The sequence below is a fragment of the Puma concolor genome, chromosome A3 (genome assembly GCF_028749965.1).
Source record: "Puma concolor isolate L17-30 chromosome A3, mPumCon1.1.hap2, whole genome shotgun sequence".
Lineage (NCBI taxonomy): Eukaryota > Metazoa > Chordata > Mammalia > Carnivora > Felidae > Puma > Puma concolor.
Genome location: NC_141669.1, coordinates 8,700,437 through 8,718,241, shown reverse-complemented (window position 1 = coordinate 8,718,241; position 17,805 = coordinate 8,700,437). Strand labels below are relative to the sequence as shown.

The 17,805-nt window shown below is 51.9% G+C and overlaps 1 protein-coding gene across 8 annotated transcripts in view; it reads right to left on the bottom strand.

The window, feature by feature from the left end:
- The window catches only part of GREB1 (growth regulating estrogen receptor binding 1), a 144,773-nt gene that overhangs the window by 60,676 nt on the left and 66,292 nt on the right, over positions 1-17,805 (bottom strand). For 7 of the 8 annotated variants that reach the window (XM_086700039.1, XM_086700035.1, XM_086700038.1 and 4 more), the window contains exons 2-4: positions 15,459-15,639; positions 9,772-9,891; positions 6,890-7,066 (exon numbers count right to left, since the gene is read on the bottom strand). In XM_086700039.1, coding sequence (XP_086556165.1) covers positions 6,890-7,066; positions 9,772-9,891; positions 15,459-15,615 — 454 coding nt within the window. In that variant the 5' untranslated portion in view covers positions 15,616-15,639. Of the gene's footprint in view, positions 1-6,889; positions 7,067-9,771; positions 9,892-15,458; positions 15,640-16,520; positions 16,694-17,805 lie in introns of all 8 variants that reach the window. The other variant, XM_086700037.1, reaches the window with a different exon arrangement.

Sequence of the window (17,805 nt, the reverse complement as noted above, 5' to 3'; positions counted from 1 at the left end):
TTCATCATATGCTCTGGCCGACAAGTTTCCAAAGGTCACTTTGACTTAGCCCATGAGGGCCACGTGGCTCGGTGTGTGAGCCCTGCTTTCAAACAGGGTATTCCTGAGGCCTCTGGCTAATGTTCAAAGCAACGTGTTCGTGAAGGTTCAAAACATCTCCACAGAGAAATAAGGCACCTACAGTACAGACACTCACTGGATTTTCTGATCTATTTTAAGCACATTTAATACTCCGTAAAAGGCCTTAGAAATAGGGACAGATCTCTTGGTCTAGCCACAGGACAGGGACAGGTTTAGTTTAAACTTCCAGAATCCTGTTCTCTCTGCACCAGAGCAAACAAAGTATCGAAGAGATGCCAAGCACTGTGCTATTTCCTTGTTCTTAAAGGGACAGGAAAGGAACTAACACGCACAGAGAGCCAGCGAGATGCTGGCCCTTTTACCGTCCTCTAGACAAGGTCACTCACTCAGCTTAACTGACACAACACCCGGCCCCTTGGGACACGAATCCTTCTTTGGGGAGGGCTGAGGACCGGAGAGGTCACGGAATATTCCCCAGTGGAGGTAGACGGTGTGGCACTCCAGCCCAGCAGGCAAATGGGGTGGAGACTCACAAGCGTGGCATTCAAGGCCACCCCAAATGCTACCCAACCCCCATAGCTCCAGCCTTCACCCCTGTTCCTCGCTCTGCTGTGCCGAATCCCCGAACGGACCCGCCTGCCCGCTCCCACCGCCCTCATGCCTCCAGGCTCACACTCTTCCTCCCTTGAGTCCCACCTGCGTGCTGCATGTGTCCCTGCCACTCAATGCCCAACTCAAACGTCCACTTCTTCGGGGCTTCCCTTGACCCGAAGGGCTGAAGCTCCCTGTCCTCCCCTACAGCTCTTCATATTGAACAGAGAACCACCGTAACCTCTTTTTCAGTGTTCAGTCATTGAAATTCTCATCTTTTTCCCCATAGCTATTCCCTCGCTCTAAAGGACCAGCGTCATGGGGTGACTGCACGTAGGGGTGGGTTGTGTCTGTACATGGTAAGTGTCTGTGCACAGACCAGCGTCCAGCACGTCATAGACGATAGATATCAGAAGGGAAGGAGAGGCGAAACAGGCTATCAATGTGAACATATCAGGATTTCTGCACCTCCTTTGAAATAACAATCTAATGTTTTTATTTCTTCCTATGTCTCCAACCTGGATCTCTGAAGACAAACGCAGCTCAGCTGCCATTTAAGAATACTGGATGGAACTAGAGGGGATTATGCTCAGCGAAATTAGAGAAACGCAAAGATCATGTGACTTCACCCATATGTGCAATGTAAGATACAAAACGGATGGAAAAAGATTCTAAAAACAAGGAGGGGGACTCTTGAAAACACAAAGAACAAACTGAGGGTGGCTGCACAAGTTGTGGGAGGGGGGGATGGGCTGAATGGGCGACGGGCATTAAGGGAGGAGCGCTGGGTACACATCGGGGATGAATCACTGGAACCTACTCCTGAAATCACTATTGCACGATATGCTAACTAACTTGGACGTAAAAGATAAATAAGTAAATAATGAAATGGGGGGAAAAAAACAAAAAAAAAAAACAAAAACAAAAAAACAAGGCCCTGAGAAACCTTCCAAGCTCTCTGGAAGGGATGCTGACCCCAAGTGTTGAAAAGATGGATGTGGGGCGCCTGGGTGGCTCAGTCGGTTAAGCGTCCGACTTCAGCTCAGGTCACGATCTCGCGGTCCGTGGGTTCGAGCCCCGCGTCGGGCTCTGGGCTGACGGCTCGGAGCCTGGAGCCTGCTTCCGATTCTGTGTCTCCCTCTCTCTCTGCCCCTCCCCCGTTCATGCTCTGTCTCTCTCTGTCTCAAAAATAAATAAAGGTTAAAAAAAAAAAATTTCGAAAAGATGGATGAACGAGAAACAGAACTACAAGACCAAGGTGTGCGGAAAGCACCCTGCCGGGGCCCTGCTGCCATCCAGAGACAGCTACGTGGACCACAGGCCTTTGATCCGTGACAAATGTGGGCGGTGGGACCACTGCGCCCTTTCAGATGGAGGGATGGGACCACGGGCCATCGGGAAGGCCTTCTCGCGGTTCCGAAGGTGGAAGGCCTGGGTCTGCCTGGTAAGTATTTGGGGAGCCAGCTGCAAGCTGCAGCAAATACGGACTGCTCTTCTAAGAGGTGACTCGGGACCACAGGACGGCTGACCAACTGGTCTCTGGAGACAGGGGAAATGGTTGAAGCCACCCCTAGCTGAACAGGTGAGGCGATTCTAATTTTCCCAGAAGTCGTCTCAACGGCAGTAAAAAAATTTCACGAGGAAGAATAAAATGAGCCGTTCTCTTTGGAAATCTGCCTCAGGACCAGGGAGATAATCAGGACCAGGACCAGGATGATACTCTCTTTAATATTTTTCTTTTTTATGTTTATTTACTTTTGAAGGAGAGAGAGACAGAGTGTGAGATGGGGTGGGGGGGAGGGGGGCAGAGAGAGAAGGAGACACAGAATCCGAAGCAGGCTCCAGGCTCCGAGCCGTCAGCCCAGAGCCCGACGCGGGGCTCGAACCCACAGACCGCGAGATCGTGACCTGAGCCGAAGTCAGACGCTCAACCGACTGAGCCACCCGGGAGCCCCAGGATGATACTCTCTTTAGAACACAGGCCTAGAAAGCCTGTCCTGAATCCTCAAACTCTCCGGCATAAATATCCAGAGTGCAGAGAAGCGGTTCCTTCGAGGTTACCACCCCCCATGAACTATTCCAGAAAAACGAGTCCTTCTTGACCACACGGGGGCGGCACTATCGAGTTTCCCCTCAGGCCCGGCCAAGCCGCGTTTGGCACCCCGGGTGGTGTCGCACACGCACACCCCGAACTGGTGCCCACACGTGCTCCCCCTTCCATGGAAAGACCTCCTGGCGAGGCAGGGCTTAAATTGGACCCTGAAGCCGAGGTCAGACCTTGAGAGGGGCTCCGTGCTCCTTTTAAGGACGGAGTCATCACAGGCAGGCCCTGCCCTCCTGTTCCCTGAAAGCGAACGGCGACGATAAAAGAAGCATCGTCCTTGGGTATTGCAGCAAGTGAAGCAGAAAAACCAAAACCGAGCCTTACGTCCACGCTTGTGAAATACAAGCTGTGAAAACCATTTTTTTCCACTTTGTATTTGACTGCTGTTGTTTCTGCCACGATCCTCGTTGCGGAGGTAAATAGAGCCTAACGGCGAACGAGGAAAAAACACGTCCGTGGCCCCCAGCCTCGGTATTCTGGCCACGTTCCGACTAAAGTTCACAAGGGATCTACTTTCTCCTCGCGTCTCTGAAGGTGGGCCTCTGGAGGACTCCAAAGCGCACCTCCCTTTGCAATTCTCCCGCATGTGCCCGGGAAGGGGGACACAGGCCAGAGTGTACCAGGCAGCAGCCAGAGGCACAGGGAAAGCCTTAAGAGCCGCGTCAGGCTTCAGATGAGACACAAACGGGATGGGGGGTGATGGGCACGGGAAGATGGGACCAACCTCAAGGCTGGCTGGTGGTGCATTCTTGCCACATAACCAACAAGACCCCCAGAATCCTGCAAGAGGCTCACGGCCACTTTCCCTGCGCCTAATTGTCGCTTTGGAAGAAGGGGGCAGAAATCAGTTATTCATGTGACCTCTAAGAGATCGTTCTACACTGCAAGTTAACAACACAGCAATCAGGGGCGGCTCAGTCGGTTAGGCGTCCAACTTTGGCTCAGGTCATGATCTCGCTGTGAGTTCGAGCCCCGTGCCAGGCTCTGTGCTGACAGCTCGGAGCCTGGAACCTGCTTCGGATTCTGTGTCTCTCTCTCTCTCGCTCTTTCTCAAAGATAAATAAACATAAACAAACAAACAAACACAGAAATCACCTTCTTTGAACATGTCCAAAAATAAAAACTGTAAGGGACAACTAGGAAGGAGGGACCTATGCGTGAAGACAGAATTAGCGACAGGCCAGCCAAATGCTTTGGGACAATCTTGGTTGGATGTTGATTCAAACAAAACATCCATCAAAACAAAACCAAAACTGTAAGACAAAATTTGAACACACTGGCTATTGGGTAATATTATGGCATTACTGTTAAATTTTGTAGATACGATGATGGTATAGGAATTCTAACAAAGAGCCCTTATTGTTTAGAGACACACACGGAAACGTTTACAGGTGAAACGACACGTCTGGGGTTTGCTTCCCCAACAATCCAGAAGTTCGAGAAGGAGTCGTGGGTGAAACAAGACTGGCCGTGTGTTAGTAATTGTTAAAGACACAAGACAGACGCATTATACTATTATTTGAAAAATGACTTCCCAGGAATGGCAGCCTTGCCCAGGCGGGGCCCAAGCAGCCCCCACTCCCAGCCTCCGCTCCTTCATTCCAGCACACCATGTTCCTTCACGCACACGGTTCCCCCTCTTCCTCAGGGCACCCGTTCCCCGGAGTAGGAGGGCCAGGGCCAGAGCACCTGGGCTCAAATTCAGGACCTGCCATTTACGACCCTGAGCAAGTCAGTTAACCTCTCTGTGCCTTTGCTACCTCATACACAAATGCTAGATAATAACGTACCCACCGGTACACTGATAACCTACTTAGAACAGTTTCTAGAACGCGGTAAGTGCTTAGTAAAGTGGCTGCCATTAGCGTGTAGGTGCTATTGTTCTCTGACTTGCAAAATGCCACTGGTTTTTCAGGGCCCAGCTCACACACCACACCCTGAGACACTGTTCCCGTCACTGGGCTCCGTGTGCCCTTCTGTACCCCCTCGGCACTTTAACCCTCAGCTCTCGCGTGCCGCCCAGAGATGTGTTAGAAAGTCCCCGTCTGGCCGAGCTTTCCCACCAGCTGGCAAGCTCCCAGCGAAGGACCAGGTTGGACTTGACTCTGGGGCCCTGGGCTGAACTGAAGGTACACCTTCGACACGGGGTACACATTCCACAAATGCTGCGTGAACATAGGACTCATTTACACCCCGATAGAAAAGGACATTCTAGCTGGAGGTCATCTCCTGCCTCAGTGATCAGCCAATCAAGAGGAATTCCCGTCGTCAAAAAATGGAAACACAGGGGCGCCTGGGTGGCGCAGTCGGTTAAGCGTCCGACTTCAGCCAGGTCACGATCTCGCGGTCCGTGAGTTCGAGCCCCGCGTCAGGCTCTGGGCTGACGGCTCGGAGCCTGGAGCCTGTTTCCGATTCTGTGTCTCCCTCTCTCTCTGCCCCTCCCCCGTTCATGCTCTGTCTCTCTCTGTCCCAAAAATAAATAAACGTTGAAAAAAAAAAAAAATTAAAAAAAAAAAATGGAAACACACATCTAGATTTTCATCTTTCAGCTTCTCAGACAAAATCCCTCTGTTGATCCCAAGTCACTAAAACAAGATTCCTTTCATTATAAATTGGGGGGGGGGGCGGTTATAAATTAGGAGCTAAAGCCATTGCTTCCCCCAAGATATTCCACAGCTTCCGTTTTATAGGTCACTAAAAAGCGCGGAGCCCAGGCCCCCGGAGGGCTGTAGGCCCACCTTGTCCCGCGCAGCCATCAGGGTTAATTGCAGGAAACCTACACAGTGTTAAGTGTGCAAGCTGAGAGCATAAAGTTATTTTAAAAGAAGAAAGCGTCGGTTATTACCAACCGGCCCTCGTAACCCACCTCCGATGGCTTTCTGGCGAGCAATTAACAAAGCCCCCACTTCCTCTGCACTCGCCACCTGAGGAGCCAAAGCTGTTAGGGGCTGGCGGTGAATGAACTCAAAGATTCTTGTCCCCACATTTCAAGACACAGAACCTCCTTGATTTACTGCCCTGGCAATTCCTTTACAGTCACTAAGTGGTGGAATTCAGCCCAAGCCGCGGCTGCCGCCAGATCAAACGCTGGCCAAGTCACTGGCACAGTCTTACCGGCACGTTTCATCCTGAGTGGCCTCGACGAGCAAATTAAATCCGAGACGGAAGGACTCCGTGAGCTCCTTTGGTAGAGTGAATTTCCCGGGATTACTCTTGTTCTCGAGAACTAGTTATAATAAGCCCCTCCTGCCTAGAGAGACAGAGTTGGCCAGAACCTTCTCTCTCTCTCTCTCTCTCTCTCTCTCTCTCTCTCTCTCTGGTCACCATCCCAGAGCTGTGTCTGTCTGTCCAGCCCACATTCACCTGCCTTGGTTCAGCACTTACCCACAGTCACTGTCTCCTCGTGGCAGGAACTATTCGTCTTCTGCGGGTCAATCCTTGCTCTCCCCTCTTCCCCTCCTCCCCTCTCGGGTCCTTTGCATAGTTCCTCAGTCCTAAAATGTGCTCAATAAATACCCACTGGCGTGCATTTACCTACGCAGCTTTTTGGGGGGGGGGGGGGTGTATCGAGCATGAAATTTAAGTGTTCTACAGCGCGAAGACTCTTCCTGACGCTACGTCTGGACCAGATCATTACCAGCCCTTCTGCCTGCCTGATGCTCTTCCACGGGAGACACCGGACCAGGTGAAGGGGCCAGGGCACGTGCAGGAATCGCTCCCCACCTTCTGGAGAAGGCTACGAATGTTCCGCAAGCGGGGAACACATACTCAGCCCTGTTCTCCCACCGCCTCAGGTCTGATGCCCTCTGAAAGCATCGAGCACAAGGCCCGTATCCTATTCTTGACACAGGCAGGCGCTTAGAAAAGGCTTGATGAACATACGCACAAGACAGTACTAAATGATGGGCTTTCTATAGGAGGTCAGCCACATCTCAGGATAAATCTCATTTACGTTCCACTTCACACGGAAAGAGCCTACTGAAAAACAAACGGGGCGGTAGGATGCACTGATCAAGAGCCCCCAAAGGCGGCCTGTCCCCCACCCCCCATGGCCTCTCTTGTCCCTGTCCCCCATGCGATGGAGCCACAGGGAAGGGCAAAGAAAGGACTTACCAAGAAGAGCGTTGTGCCCATTGTCATCCGGCAAGAACCTTTTGTCCACGGCACACACCAGGAGATGGTCTGGCAGGCTGGGGGACTTGGCCCCCACGAGGAGAAAGCCCGCAGGGACGTCTATGGGCTCACTGGAAATGGAGACGAGACGCAGGTCCTTCCCCGCCTGGCAGAACCCTGGGAGGAACGGACGAGACTCACACATGCTGCCCAGGGGCCTCCCCAGACCCGGGCTCCACGTGGGCAAAGGGAGGACAGCGTTCCAGGTCTTGTCGGGAACAAAGCTCACCTCTGGATGTGGCTGACTTTCAAACTAGTTCTAAGAGGTAAGATTAGGACCCTACTTACTGAGGCCACTCACCACACGCTAATTATTTTTATGATGATGGTGTCACCATATGATACACGTTGACATACAGATGAAACTCACCAGGAAAAAGTGTAGGCACGTGATGCTCAATTAGAATGTACACGAGATAAATCCATAAGAGATTGTGAGCAATTTGATATTCTTTACGCCCGGTGTTCCTTACACGTATGAGGAAAAGACAAATGTCACAAATAGGGAGCAGGAGCCTGGTAACACTGGCCATCTCTGGGGATGGGACACAAGGACACTGACCATCAAGGAGGCCTTCACTCCATACCCTTTTGGACATTCTGTATCTTAGAGCTTTTAAGTAGATTTCCCATTCAAAAAATAAGTGTCCAGGGGCGCCTGGGTGGCTCAGTCAGTTAAGCGTCCGACTCTCGATTTCGGCTCAGGTCATGATTTCACGGTTCATGAGTTCAAGCCCCGCATCAGGCTCTACACTGACAGTGCGGAGCCTGCTTGGGATTCTCTCTCTTTCTCTCTGCGTCTCTCCCGCCCACACTTGCTCTCTCAAAATAAATTCCTAAAAACTTTTTTAAAAAATTTAAGAAATACATGTCCCGAGGCATCTGGAAATAGAGAGAAACAGCTGAGACTTATTTGGACAGGCCCTTCCCAAGGTCTTTGGGCACATCCAGCCCCATCCCGTGTCCGTTCCATCCTTAGTTACCGATGGAGGCGGTGACAGCTAACATGGCCTGATGGTCCCAAGGCTCCCCCTGCAAAACCCTACAGTACCGTCAATGGACTCCTCCCGCAGGCACCTGCTTTGCCATCGACAACACCGTGCCCCCGGCGGGAGGGCCACAAAGGGGCCCTGAGGGGTGGGGAGGCCAGAAGGCACAGAGCCAGTGCCCACGGTGGGCCAGGCCCTGGGCCGGGATAAGCTCTGCAAAGCTGTCACTTGATCACCTGTGGGGAAGTGTTCCAGCTGCCAGTCTGAAGACACGGAAATCGAGGCTCCAAAGAGGTTATGTGATTTGCTCAGAGCCACAGAGAGGAAGGCCAGGGTGGAGGCAGGTCCGACCCAGCTCGGGATGGCTCCCCTCCATCGTCTTAGGGAAGCAGGCCTTCCACCTACGCGGCCTGGGCCCAGCCTTCTGAAGAGCTGAAGGAGGGGTGCCTGGGGGGGCTCAGTCGGTTGAGCGTCTGACTTCGGCTCAGGTCATGATCTCGCGGTCTGTGAGTTCGAGCCCCGCGTCAGGCTCCGTGCTGGCAGCTCGGAGCCTGGAGCCTGCTTCGGATTCTGTGTCTTCCTCTCTCTCTGCCCCTCCCCCATGCGCTCTCTCTCTCTCTCAAAAGTGAATAAACAATAAAAAAAAATATTTTTTAAATGAAGAACTGGAGGAAGACGGGCTATGGACACCATTACTGCGTTTACTTGGAAATTCTTTGAAAATCACCGTGATGACCACTGGAGAGCTCGCTGTTTTGTTTCATTAGGTGGACACGAGAAGGCCCCCTCATGAAGGGCCACTGTGCTGGTGTCCCTCACCCCAGAGCAGCAGCCCCAGCGAGGGCTGCCTGCCTCCCCCGCCGCCATCCTGCACAAGGTCACGTCCAGCCCCACACACGGGGCCTCTACACCCCACATGATCCCCGCACCAAGCCCTGCCCAGCCACACCTCAGACTCCTACCTAAACTGCTGGCGGCTCCCCACATGGGCTCCACGCTCCCCATTCTGAGCCTCTGCCCATGCCGTTCTTCTGTCTGGAATGTCCCAGCTTCCCCCAACCCTCTCACAGACTCCTGCCAATCCTCCAAACCCCAGACGATGGGCCACCTCCTCCAGGAAGCCTTCCCTAAACTCTCGACCTGTGTCAGCAACCTTTCGTGGGCTCCCAGGCACCCCTGGTCGCCCACCCCACCCTGCTGGCACTTCCCACATCGTGGACGAAGCGTCTGCTTACCTAACTAGCTCCAATATCCGAGAGTATCTTTTATCTCCAAACTTCCAGAGTTGGGAGGGGCAATATAATTAATTCACTCACTAAACCATTCGCCTGGTGTGGTGACAGATGAACATACGCCACTCAGACAGGCTGTTGGGCTAGGGAGTGGGAGAGCCAGGGGTTTGCTCCCAGGGTCTCCGCATGCAGAGTGCGAGCTCTTACGACCAGATGAAGCATCTGGCATCCCTGTGCCTCGGTCCCTCAACAGCGCGACGGGAGCGAGTCACCGACCCTACGGGGTTCCTGAGAGACCACAGGTCTGTCTTTTTCAACCATAAAGTGTGATAAAGGAGAAAGATGGTTCCCGCGTATTGGTCTGAGCTAAACGTGCAGCGCCAGCCGACCCGAATTGAGAGGCACGTTCTAGTTTTCAAACAGCCAACGTAGCAAAATGAACTGTTGGACCCAAACCCGTTGGTGAAGTTGAGGCGTCCAGAGAGCGCTGAGGGGTGAGAGCCTGACGGCCACGGTGAGGTGCAGCCAACGCTGCTGGGTGGGGGAGGGTACGCCCGCTGTCACCTGCCAGGGGCCAGGGTCACGCACTCTGCGGGCTCACCGTCTGTGGTGCAGCAGCCTTCGGGCGGAGGGTGCATCTGGTAGGGATTCGGGGGACCGCTGGGCTCCAGCGCCCCTTCCCCCTCTTCTTCCTCGTCCTCATTGTCCCCTCGGCCTCCACCTAGAAGGGGCAAAGGGGAGCGAGGCGTCAGGCAGAAGCAGCTAGTCCGCAAGTCTCGGCCACCGAACAGCCAGCCCGTCCCGACAGACACACCCCAAGGTCGGGCGTCATCCCCCGTCTTTGCTGGAGGGGCCAGCTGAGGTCAGGGGACTCTCCCCAGGTCACAGACTCAGGCTCCAAGCCTGGCCTCGCGACCTCGAATCCGGGTTCACCTGTCTCCCCATCCACGAGAGCTGCGCCTGTCTGCACACGCACAGGGGTCAACACGCAGTAACTGGTGGAGAAGAACGGTGCACGAAGCCTGGTACCTGGTAGGCACTCCAAAAATATTTCTGTGGGAGGTACCACAGATTAAGATCTAGACCATTTTGCAGGTGGGCACACTGAGGCCTAGAGAGGCCCAGTGATCGGCCTGCCGCACTTCAGAGACCCGATAAGCAGCACAGCTGGCCCGTTCCCAGCTGTGTCTGCTGCCCGCACCGATGTTCTAGCAACTGACTGCACCGGTTAGTTAAGAACAGAAACCGTGGCATGAATCGCCTCTACACGATACGAACGGTACCTTTTTATTCATCCCCAAGGGAAAAGGGGACGCAGAGGCATTTCTGAAAACACGCACCCAAATTTGTCACATACACGCAAGGCACCATTCCAGAACAGGGCCAGGCAGGTTATGACTTCAGGAAAGTTTCTTTTTTTGTTGTTGTTTTCTTCTTTTATTTTTTTTTTATTTTTTTTTTAACGTTTTATTTATTTTTGAGACAGGGAGAGACAGAGCATGAACAGGGGAGGGTCAGAGAGAGGGAGACACAGGAATCTGAAACAGGCTCCAGGCTCCGAGCTGTCAGCACAGAGCCCGATGCGGGGCTCGAACTCACGGACTGCGAGATCGTGACCTGAGCCGAAGTCGGCCGCTTAACCAACTGAGCCACCCAGGCGTCCCAGTTGTTTTTTTTTTTTCCAAGTGAAATAGCATTTTAGGAGTCACGGAAAACACGAAACTGGCCAGGAGAGCTAGCAATGGGCCATGGGAATCTCACCGTGGGCACTCTACCTGGGCAATGGAACAGCTTATTGTCATTCCCCAGATTCTCAGCTCCTAGATGGTGGGGTCCTTGCCCTTCTCCGTCTCGGTACTCCGGGCACCCCATAAAATGCTCATGCAGAGAAGCACCCAGAAAACACCTGTCCAGCCGATGCGAGCACGCCGTCTTTACCCAGCTCGGCTAGAGAAGGGGGGGTCATGTTCGTGAATTTCCAAGGCTACGCAAGAATAGTCCTGACTTTTTTAACAGAAATTTGGGGTTAAAAATCTTTCTCAACTTGTCCACGTTTAAATGTCATTTAACAAACAGCATGAACATGTCTTCGTGGGACAGGGTCACTCCCAGCATTCTTAAATAGGCCGGGCTGGGAGACCATTGTTTCTTCTTTTTTATTTCTCTGTCTCCTGTTTTCTCCATTTCTCCAACCTCCTCTTCCTTGGCTCTCACACCCTCCGTCCACCCGGTGGTTCTAGTTTAATGACGAAGTCATGTGCCGTGGAGAGAGGCAGAGCTGGGAACTGCGGATCCAAGTTCTAGTACTTGGGCCTTCCATGGTCTGTGTGGCCACAGGAAAGTGACTTAACCTCTCTGTGCATTAGATCCTGCAACTTTTCGGAGCACCTGGGTGGCTCAGTCGGTTAAGCGTCCGACTTCGGCTCAGGTCACGATCTCACGGTCCGTGAGTTCGAGCCCCGCGTCGGGCTCTGGGCTGACCGCTCGGAGCCTGGAGCCTGCTTCCGATTCTGTGTCTCCCTCTCTCTCTGCCCCTCCCCCGTTCATGCTCTGTCTCTCTCTGTCTCAAAAATAAATAAATGTTAAAAAAAAAAATTAAAAAAAAAGATCCTGCAACTTTTCTATTTTTTTCTAATATTTATTTTTGAAAGAAAGAGAGAGAAAGCAAGAGTGAGCAGGGGAGGAGCAGAGTGAGAGGGGCAGTGTGGCACCCGACACAGGGCTCGAACCCATGAACCTTGAGATGATGGCCTGAGCTGAAATCGAGGGCCTGATGCTCAACCACCTGAGCCACCCAGGAGCCCTCAGATCCCGCATCTTTAAAAGGAGGTGTTTACATAAGGGCACTTTGAGCTGTTGTAGTCTATGCAGGGGGGAAACGCAGCCCTCAGAGTTGCACAGAATATTCCTGATGTGACTGAATCAGCACAGGGTACTGGGAACATATCTTCATGGTGGCCACCATTTTAAAAGGCGCCCGTGGGACAAGAGGCGGAAGAAAGTGAACACCGTAAGCCAGCCTGGGCCCGTGACCTTGGGTAGGTCAGAGCAGGAAGTGAAGATTCCTGGGGTCTCTGTCTTTCTGGGCCTGGAGTACACAGAGGCGGCAGGAAGACTGTAAAAAGATTACCCAGGAAGAGCACAAGGGGGGTGGGGATAAACTCCGGAGCCTCCTTCAGATGCTTCCTTCCTGCCATTAAATGCAGGTCTGGAATGGCTTTAGCAGGAGGGACAGAGTCCCGCCCAGACCACAGGCGCCCGCAATGCAGCACAGGACCCCGTGGGGGCTGGGACTGTCCTGTAACCACCAGAGGAGAGGGAGTCACAGAAGGCTCTCCTGCACAATCACGTCTGCTCTTTGAGCCAGTACCCCCCGGGAAGGGGGGGGGGGCTCCTGGAGGGGACGGCCAAGACACCAACCAAGCGAGTGAAAAGGGGCGAGAAAGTCGGAGCCACTGGAGCGCTCGGGCACCCAGGAATGTCTGTGTGCACATTATTCTGCTAAGCCAAAAAGAACAGGAATTCAGACTCTCAGAAAGAATGAAAGAAGGGCATCTTAAGCCTCCGAGAGTCAAAGAAAGAGCTCAAAATCCAGCAGATAAGAAAGCTGCCCTCAAGGGTCAAAGGTCTATAGCAGACATCCCAGGGCCTTTGATGGGATCAGTCGGGCAGCAGCGAGGGCAAGGAAGCTTGTAGCCAGGAGCAGACCAGACCAGACTGCTGGCCAAGGTCTCCCGGCAGGAGGAGGGAGGGAGGAGGGCATTCACACGGCCTCAGACAGACAAAACCAACAGGATGGGGACCTTAGGACCTTCACGCTGGAAACACTGGAATCCAGAAATGCCACTGCACCACCTTCACTCTGCAGAGCATGGGGGTTGTTATTCACTGTAATGTTCCCACCTCATTGCATCTTTGTGTGGCAAGAAGCCGTAGGACATTTTGAGAGGGGGGGACCCCAAGAATTACCTGCATCTTGTTTAACAAATTAATACTTACCTCAAAATGCTGGTATCTGTTCTGTTTGCTCTCTCTCTAAAAACAGCAAATAACACGTAATAAAAGGGTTTTCCCCTGGGAGGAAGTGGTAAGACCTCTACACCGGGGAACAAAGTCACAAAGGCCCCTGCTGCATCACCTTCACAAATACAGAAAACGTTAACAGATCGAGGGCTGTTTAGTATACCGGCACCCTGGTCATAAAAACCATCTTTAATGTAATTGTCTGAGGAAGGACAGTAATAAGAGACCCAGGGGGAGAGACAGACACACAGACGATAAATAAAACAAGGTGTCGCCAGCACAGGCCGTCTACGCCAGGTTTTATGATGCAGAAACCAGGGGCAGAGCTGTGTGCTCAGTTTATTGTGACACCCAGCAAACTAAAAAGAGTGTCCTCCCCTTCCCACCAGCTCCCCCTCCCCCTCCACCCCCCCCCCCCCCACTCCCAGGCCCCTGCACCTTGGGAGGATTTCTCTATTCTGTTTTCGGGACAAACAGGGAAAGCTGGAGGGTCTGCTCTGGTTTTCATTCAACATTTGGGCTGAACAAGCAAGCCCACTACAGCCGGCCCCCAGCCCTCAACACGGGAGGCCAGGAGGAGCATAAGGCTCAAAGCGGTCTCTGCAAAGTGTCCCATGCCCAGTGCCCTATCAGCAGGGGAGGACATCCTAAGAAGGCAGAATGTCCGAGATGCAGCCTCCCAGGTAGTCTGTGGAGATCTGGGGCATAAGGAAAAGCTGCCTGGGGAACCTCCTGTCTCTCCCCAGGTGAGCATCTCCACCCCCCCTCCCCGTCTACTTAACCCCCTATCTGCCCCCTCTTCATCAAAGAGCTGCCAGAGTTAAGGGTTCAACTGTGAGACTCGGGCTCTCCTTCAACACTGCAGGCGACCCCAGCACCCATCTTCCCAAACCGTGGGATTTAATCACGTTAGACGGTGGAGGTGAACGCGCTTTGTAGATTTCAGGATGCCAGGCAAACTAAGTTGTCGTGACCATCGTCAATTTATCATTAGCAACGCAGCCTTTCGATATGGAAGGCCGTTAAGGATGACCGTTGAACGTGTGTATGCCTCACGGAAGTCTTTGAGCCGGCCAAAAACACAGCCGGGACCCTCCAGTGAGTTCTCATCTCCCCACCGTGTTGCAGCCACGCCTCCCCTCCAGGAGGACATGCACACCCAGACAATTCGCCGTTTCCCTAGTTGGTGCTTTTGAGCCCAGCCCAGTTTCTCCCAGACCCTCTCTCAGGTCCTTACTGTTGCTATTTGCAAGGTTAATGTTGTAAGATGTTTCAAAGATTGACCCAGGGAGCGCCTCCCGGCCAGAATAAGAACTATCAGGCACTACACAAGCAACTCTGTGCCTCATTTTCCCCTCACGTGCAACCCTCCTGGTCAGCCATCCCCACACCCTGTCAACACACACACACACACACACACACACACACACGCACACGCACACGCACACTGATACTGACCCACACACGTCGTGACCACCCCAATCCAGGGGACCTGGCGGGCTGCGTGCTTTCTTAATTGACTCATTTTTGTTGTAAACAACAGTCCTTTTCCCCTTCGGTATCTAAATTGAGTCTTCAAGCAGAAGGCATGAACTGACCAAGAGGACTTCCGTAAGAGTAAGGGTCTCACCCTATGGATTGCCGTGGGGTTGCTTCTGCCATGCAAACACATGGCTATTAAAGATACAAATCAAAGATTGAGAAACAGAACCATTTTATTCTCCGGATAAATAAGTAAACCCTAAAGTTGTCCCCATGCCTGAGTATGATTTATGCATTTATTTCTGGCACACGTTCCATTCATCAGGGTGTGTTTTCCTGGCTTTTCGAAGTTTCTAGAGGGCTCTGGCATCTGCCATCACAAAAACTACCCAGACGAGTTTGCAAAGATACGGCCGTGAGTCCCGAGGCAGAGAGAAAAAAAAAGACCACTGAGGGCCAAAGCATGTTAAAATTTCTCACTTATCAAGTGACTTTCTGATGACAGCCTAAGTAACAACCACTCCAGGATACCCCTTCCCCGCCCCTCTTCCTCCCTCCCCTTAGCCAGTGAATAATTTGATTCCTTGTAACTTTACGGCTGAAACTTTATCACTGTCTGGTTGGTTGGTTTGTTTTCAGCCACGTCCAAGTGTATGCGCAACTTTTTCTAACAGGTCTTTTCCGCCAGACTCAACATTTTGCACACAGGGGAGGAAAGCGTTTCCAGCTCTGTTGCAACAGAAGCTGCACACAGCACAGGACAGACGCGAGGGCATCTCCTACCTTCTAGCGTGGAGAGCTGCTGTTCGGCTTCTAGATACAACTGGGAGAAGACGGGCCTGGGCACCAGGCTATTGGACCGCAGCGAAGCCTCGATGGAGTTGTGCAAGACCTCTTCGAACCGCGTCGTCTTCAGCTGGCCGGCGTACGAGTTTCCCATCTTTAGAGAGGACGACGGAGGCTGCTGTTTAAAAGGGCATCTCAGTGTCAGTTAAAGAGACTGACCCTGTGCACGAAGCCCAAAGGCAGAGGTCGACCGCTTGAAGGGGCCGTGGATCCCCCGCTCAGCAAAGAGGAGAGGGCGGCTCTCAGCCGCAGCTACGGCCGGGCGTTTACAGGAAGTTGGATAAGCAACAGCTTTCTCTAATTTAGCGCTCAGATAGCAGAGTCTGACACCTCTTAGGATATTTTACTAGAAATTGGCTCCTCGTCATCCCTGGCTTCCCAGACCCCCGGCTTTTCCCTGAGAGGTGATCCTGCCCCCCCCCCACCCCCGCCAAGAGAGCTCAGACAAACGATGGTTTATTTTCCTTGACCTCCAGAAGAACAGCCCTGCACCACTTAACGCATGGGACGGCAGCTGGCAATTCCATGACCCATGGCAACTAGTCTCCAGATCTGAGGATTCCAAGACCTCCCCTCACCTTCTGGGAGGGCGGGCTAGCAGCTTTCCCAACATTGCCCTTTTTTGCTAAAAGGCCAATTGTTAACATTCTCCCTTTAAAGTGTTTTTGTAGTTTATCAATACTTCCATTACCCAAGTAATGCAGACTTAAATCTGGGAAACCTGGAAATTACAGAAGAGGGTGGAAAAACCATAGGAAAATCACTGCTTTTCCCATTCCCCAAGATGACCACCGTGATTTTTTTTTTTTTTTTTTTGGCAGCGTAAGCTAGTATTCACATGCATGCCATTCACCCACTTAAAGTGTACATCTAGTCAGTGTGGTGCAAACATCACACGATCAACTGTAGAACATTTTCATCGCCCCCAAAAGAAACCTCATACCCTTTAGCTGTCACTCCTCAATCCCCACCCCTCCCCCCCCCCAGCCACTAATTTACTTTCCGACTTTGCAGATTTGCTGACTGTGCAAGTTTCACAACAATGGAACCCTCTGGTCTACGTCTTTGGGGACCGGCTTCTTCCAGTTAGCGCAATGCTCCCAAGGTTCTCGCGTGTTCGACACCCCGTTCCCACTGTGCTAGGATGACGTACTCTTTCTGGACTTCATTTTCTTCACGAGTGGGGGGTAAGAGGGAGAGGGGAGATGGCATTGACATATTCAATGACGACATTTTTGATTCTGCATTTTTCCCTTGACATAAGCATTTTATTCGATGCTCTTACAAATGCTCTGAAAATAAAGGTCATGGCTACCTCATATTCCGTTCCGTGAAGGTGCGGACATTTGCTCAGACACCTCTCTCGGATCATACGTGGTAAGCCTCTGTGTGTATTTAGTGCTTCCCAAGATCAGCATTTAAATTCATATTCCTTCCTCAAGCTGCCGTTCATTTTCTATGGCATTAAATTTAGGTTTCTGTTTCCTCTTGGCTTACTCTGTTGTACTGTTTCCAAACTGCTTTTAAATGATCACTTTGTTATCGTCTTTATTTTCCACCTCCTTTAATAATGAAACCATTTCGGGCTACATATTTTCCTCTGGAAACCTCTTTTGCTATGGCTTCGTAGGGCTTGGTATAAAGTGTTCTCCTTTTCATTTTTTAGACACCTTGCAATCTCCCTTTTGATTCCCTCCTTCATCAGGCAATTATCTAGGAAGGTATGCTTAATTTCTAAATAGTCACGATTGGGGGTGGTCAGCCTTCTACTATTTGTAATTTTTATTGGGTTGTAATCATGACTGTGGCCTTTAGAAACTCTGCTTTCAAAATGTCACAGGTTTCTTTTTTTTAATGTTTGTTGATTTTTGAGACAGAGAGAGACAGAGCGTGAGCGGGGGAGGGGCAGAGAGAGAGGGAGACACAGAATCGGAAGCAGGCTCCGGGCTCCGAGCTGTCAGCACAGAGCCCGACGCGGGGCTCTAACCCACGAACTGTGAGATCATGACCTGAGCCGAAGTCAGACGCCTCAACCAACTGAGCCCCCCCAGGTGCCCCTACAGGTTTCTTTTTAACGGATACCCGATGGATTTTTACAAATAGCCTACGACTATGAGAAGAGAGATGTATAAACTCTCTAAGGGAGGAAAGGAGATAGATTACCCAGTTCTTCTCTATCCTTATGTATCTCTTATCTACTACGCTGTTGATTTTCAAAGCAGCGTCTGACTTAAAAAACAGCCCCAAAAATAGCGTCAACACGACCACAGGACGGTAGCTCCTG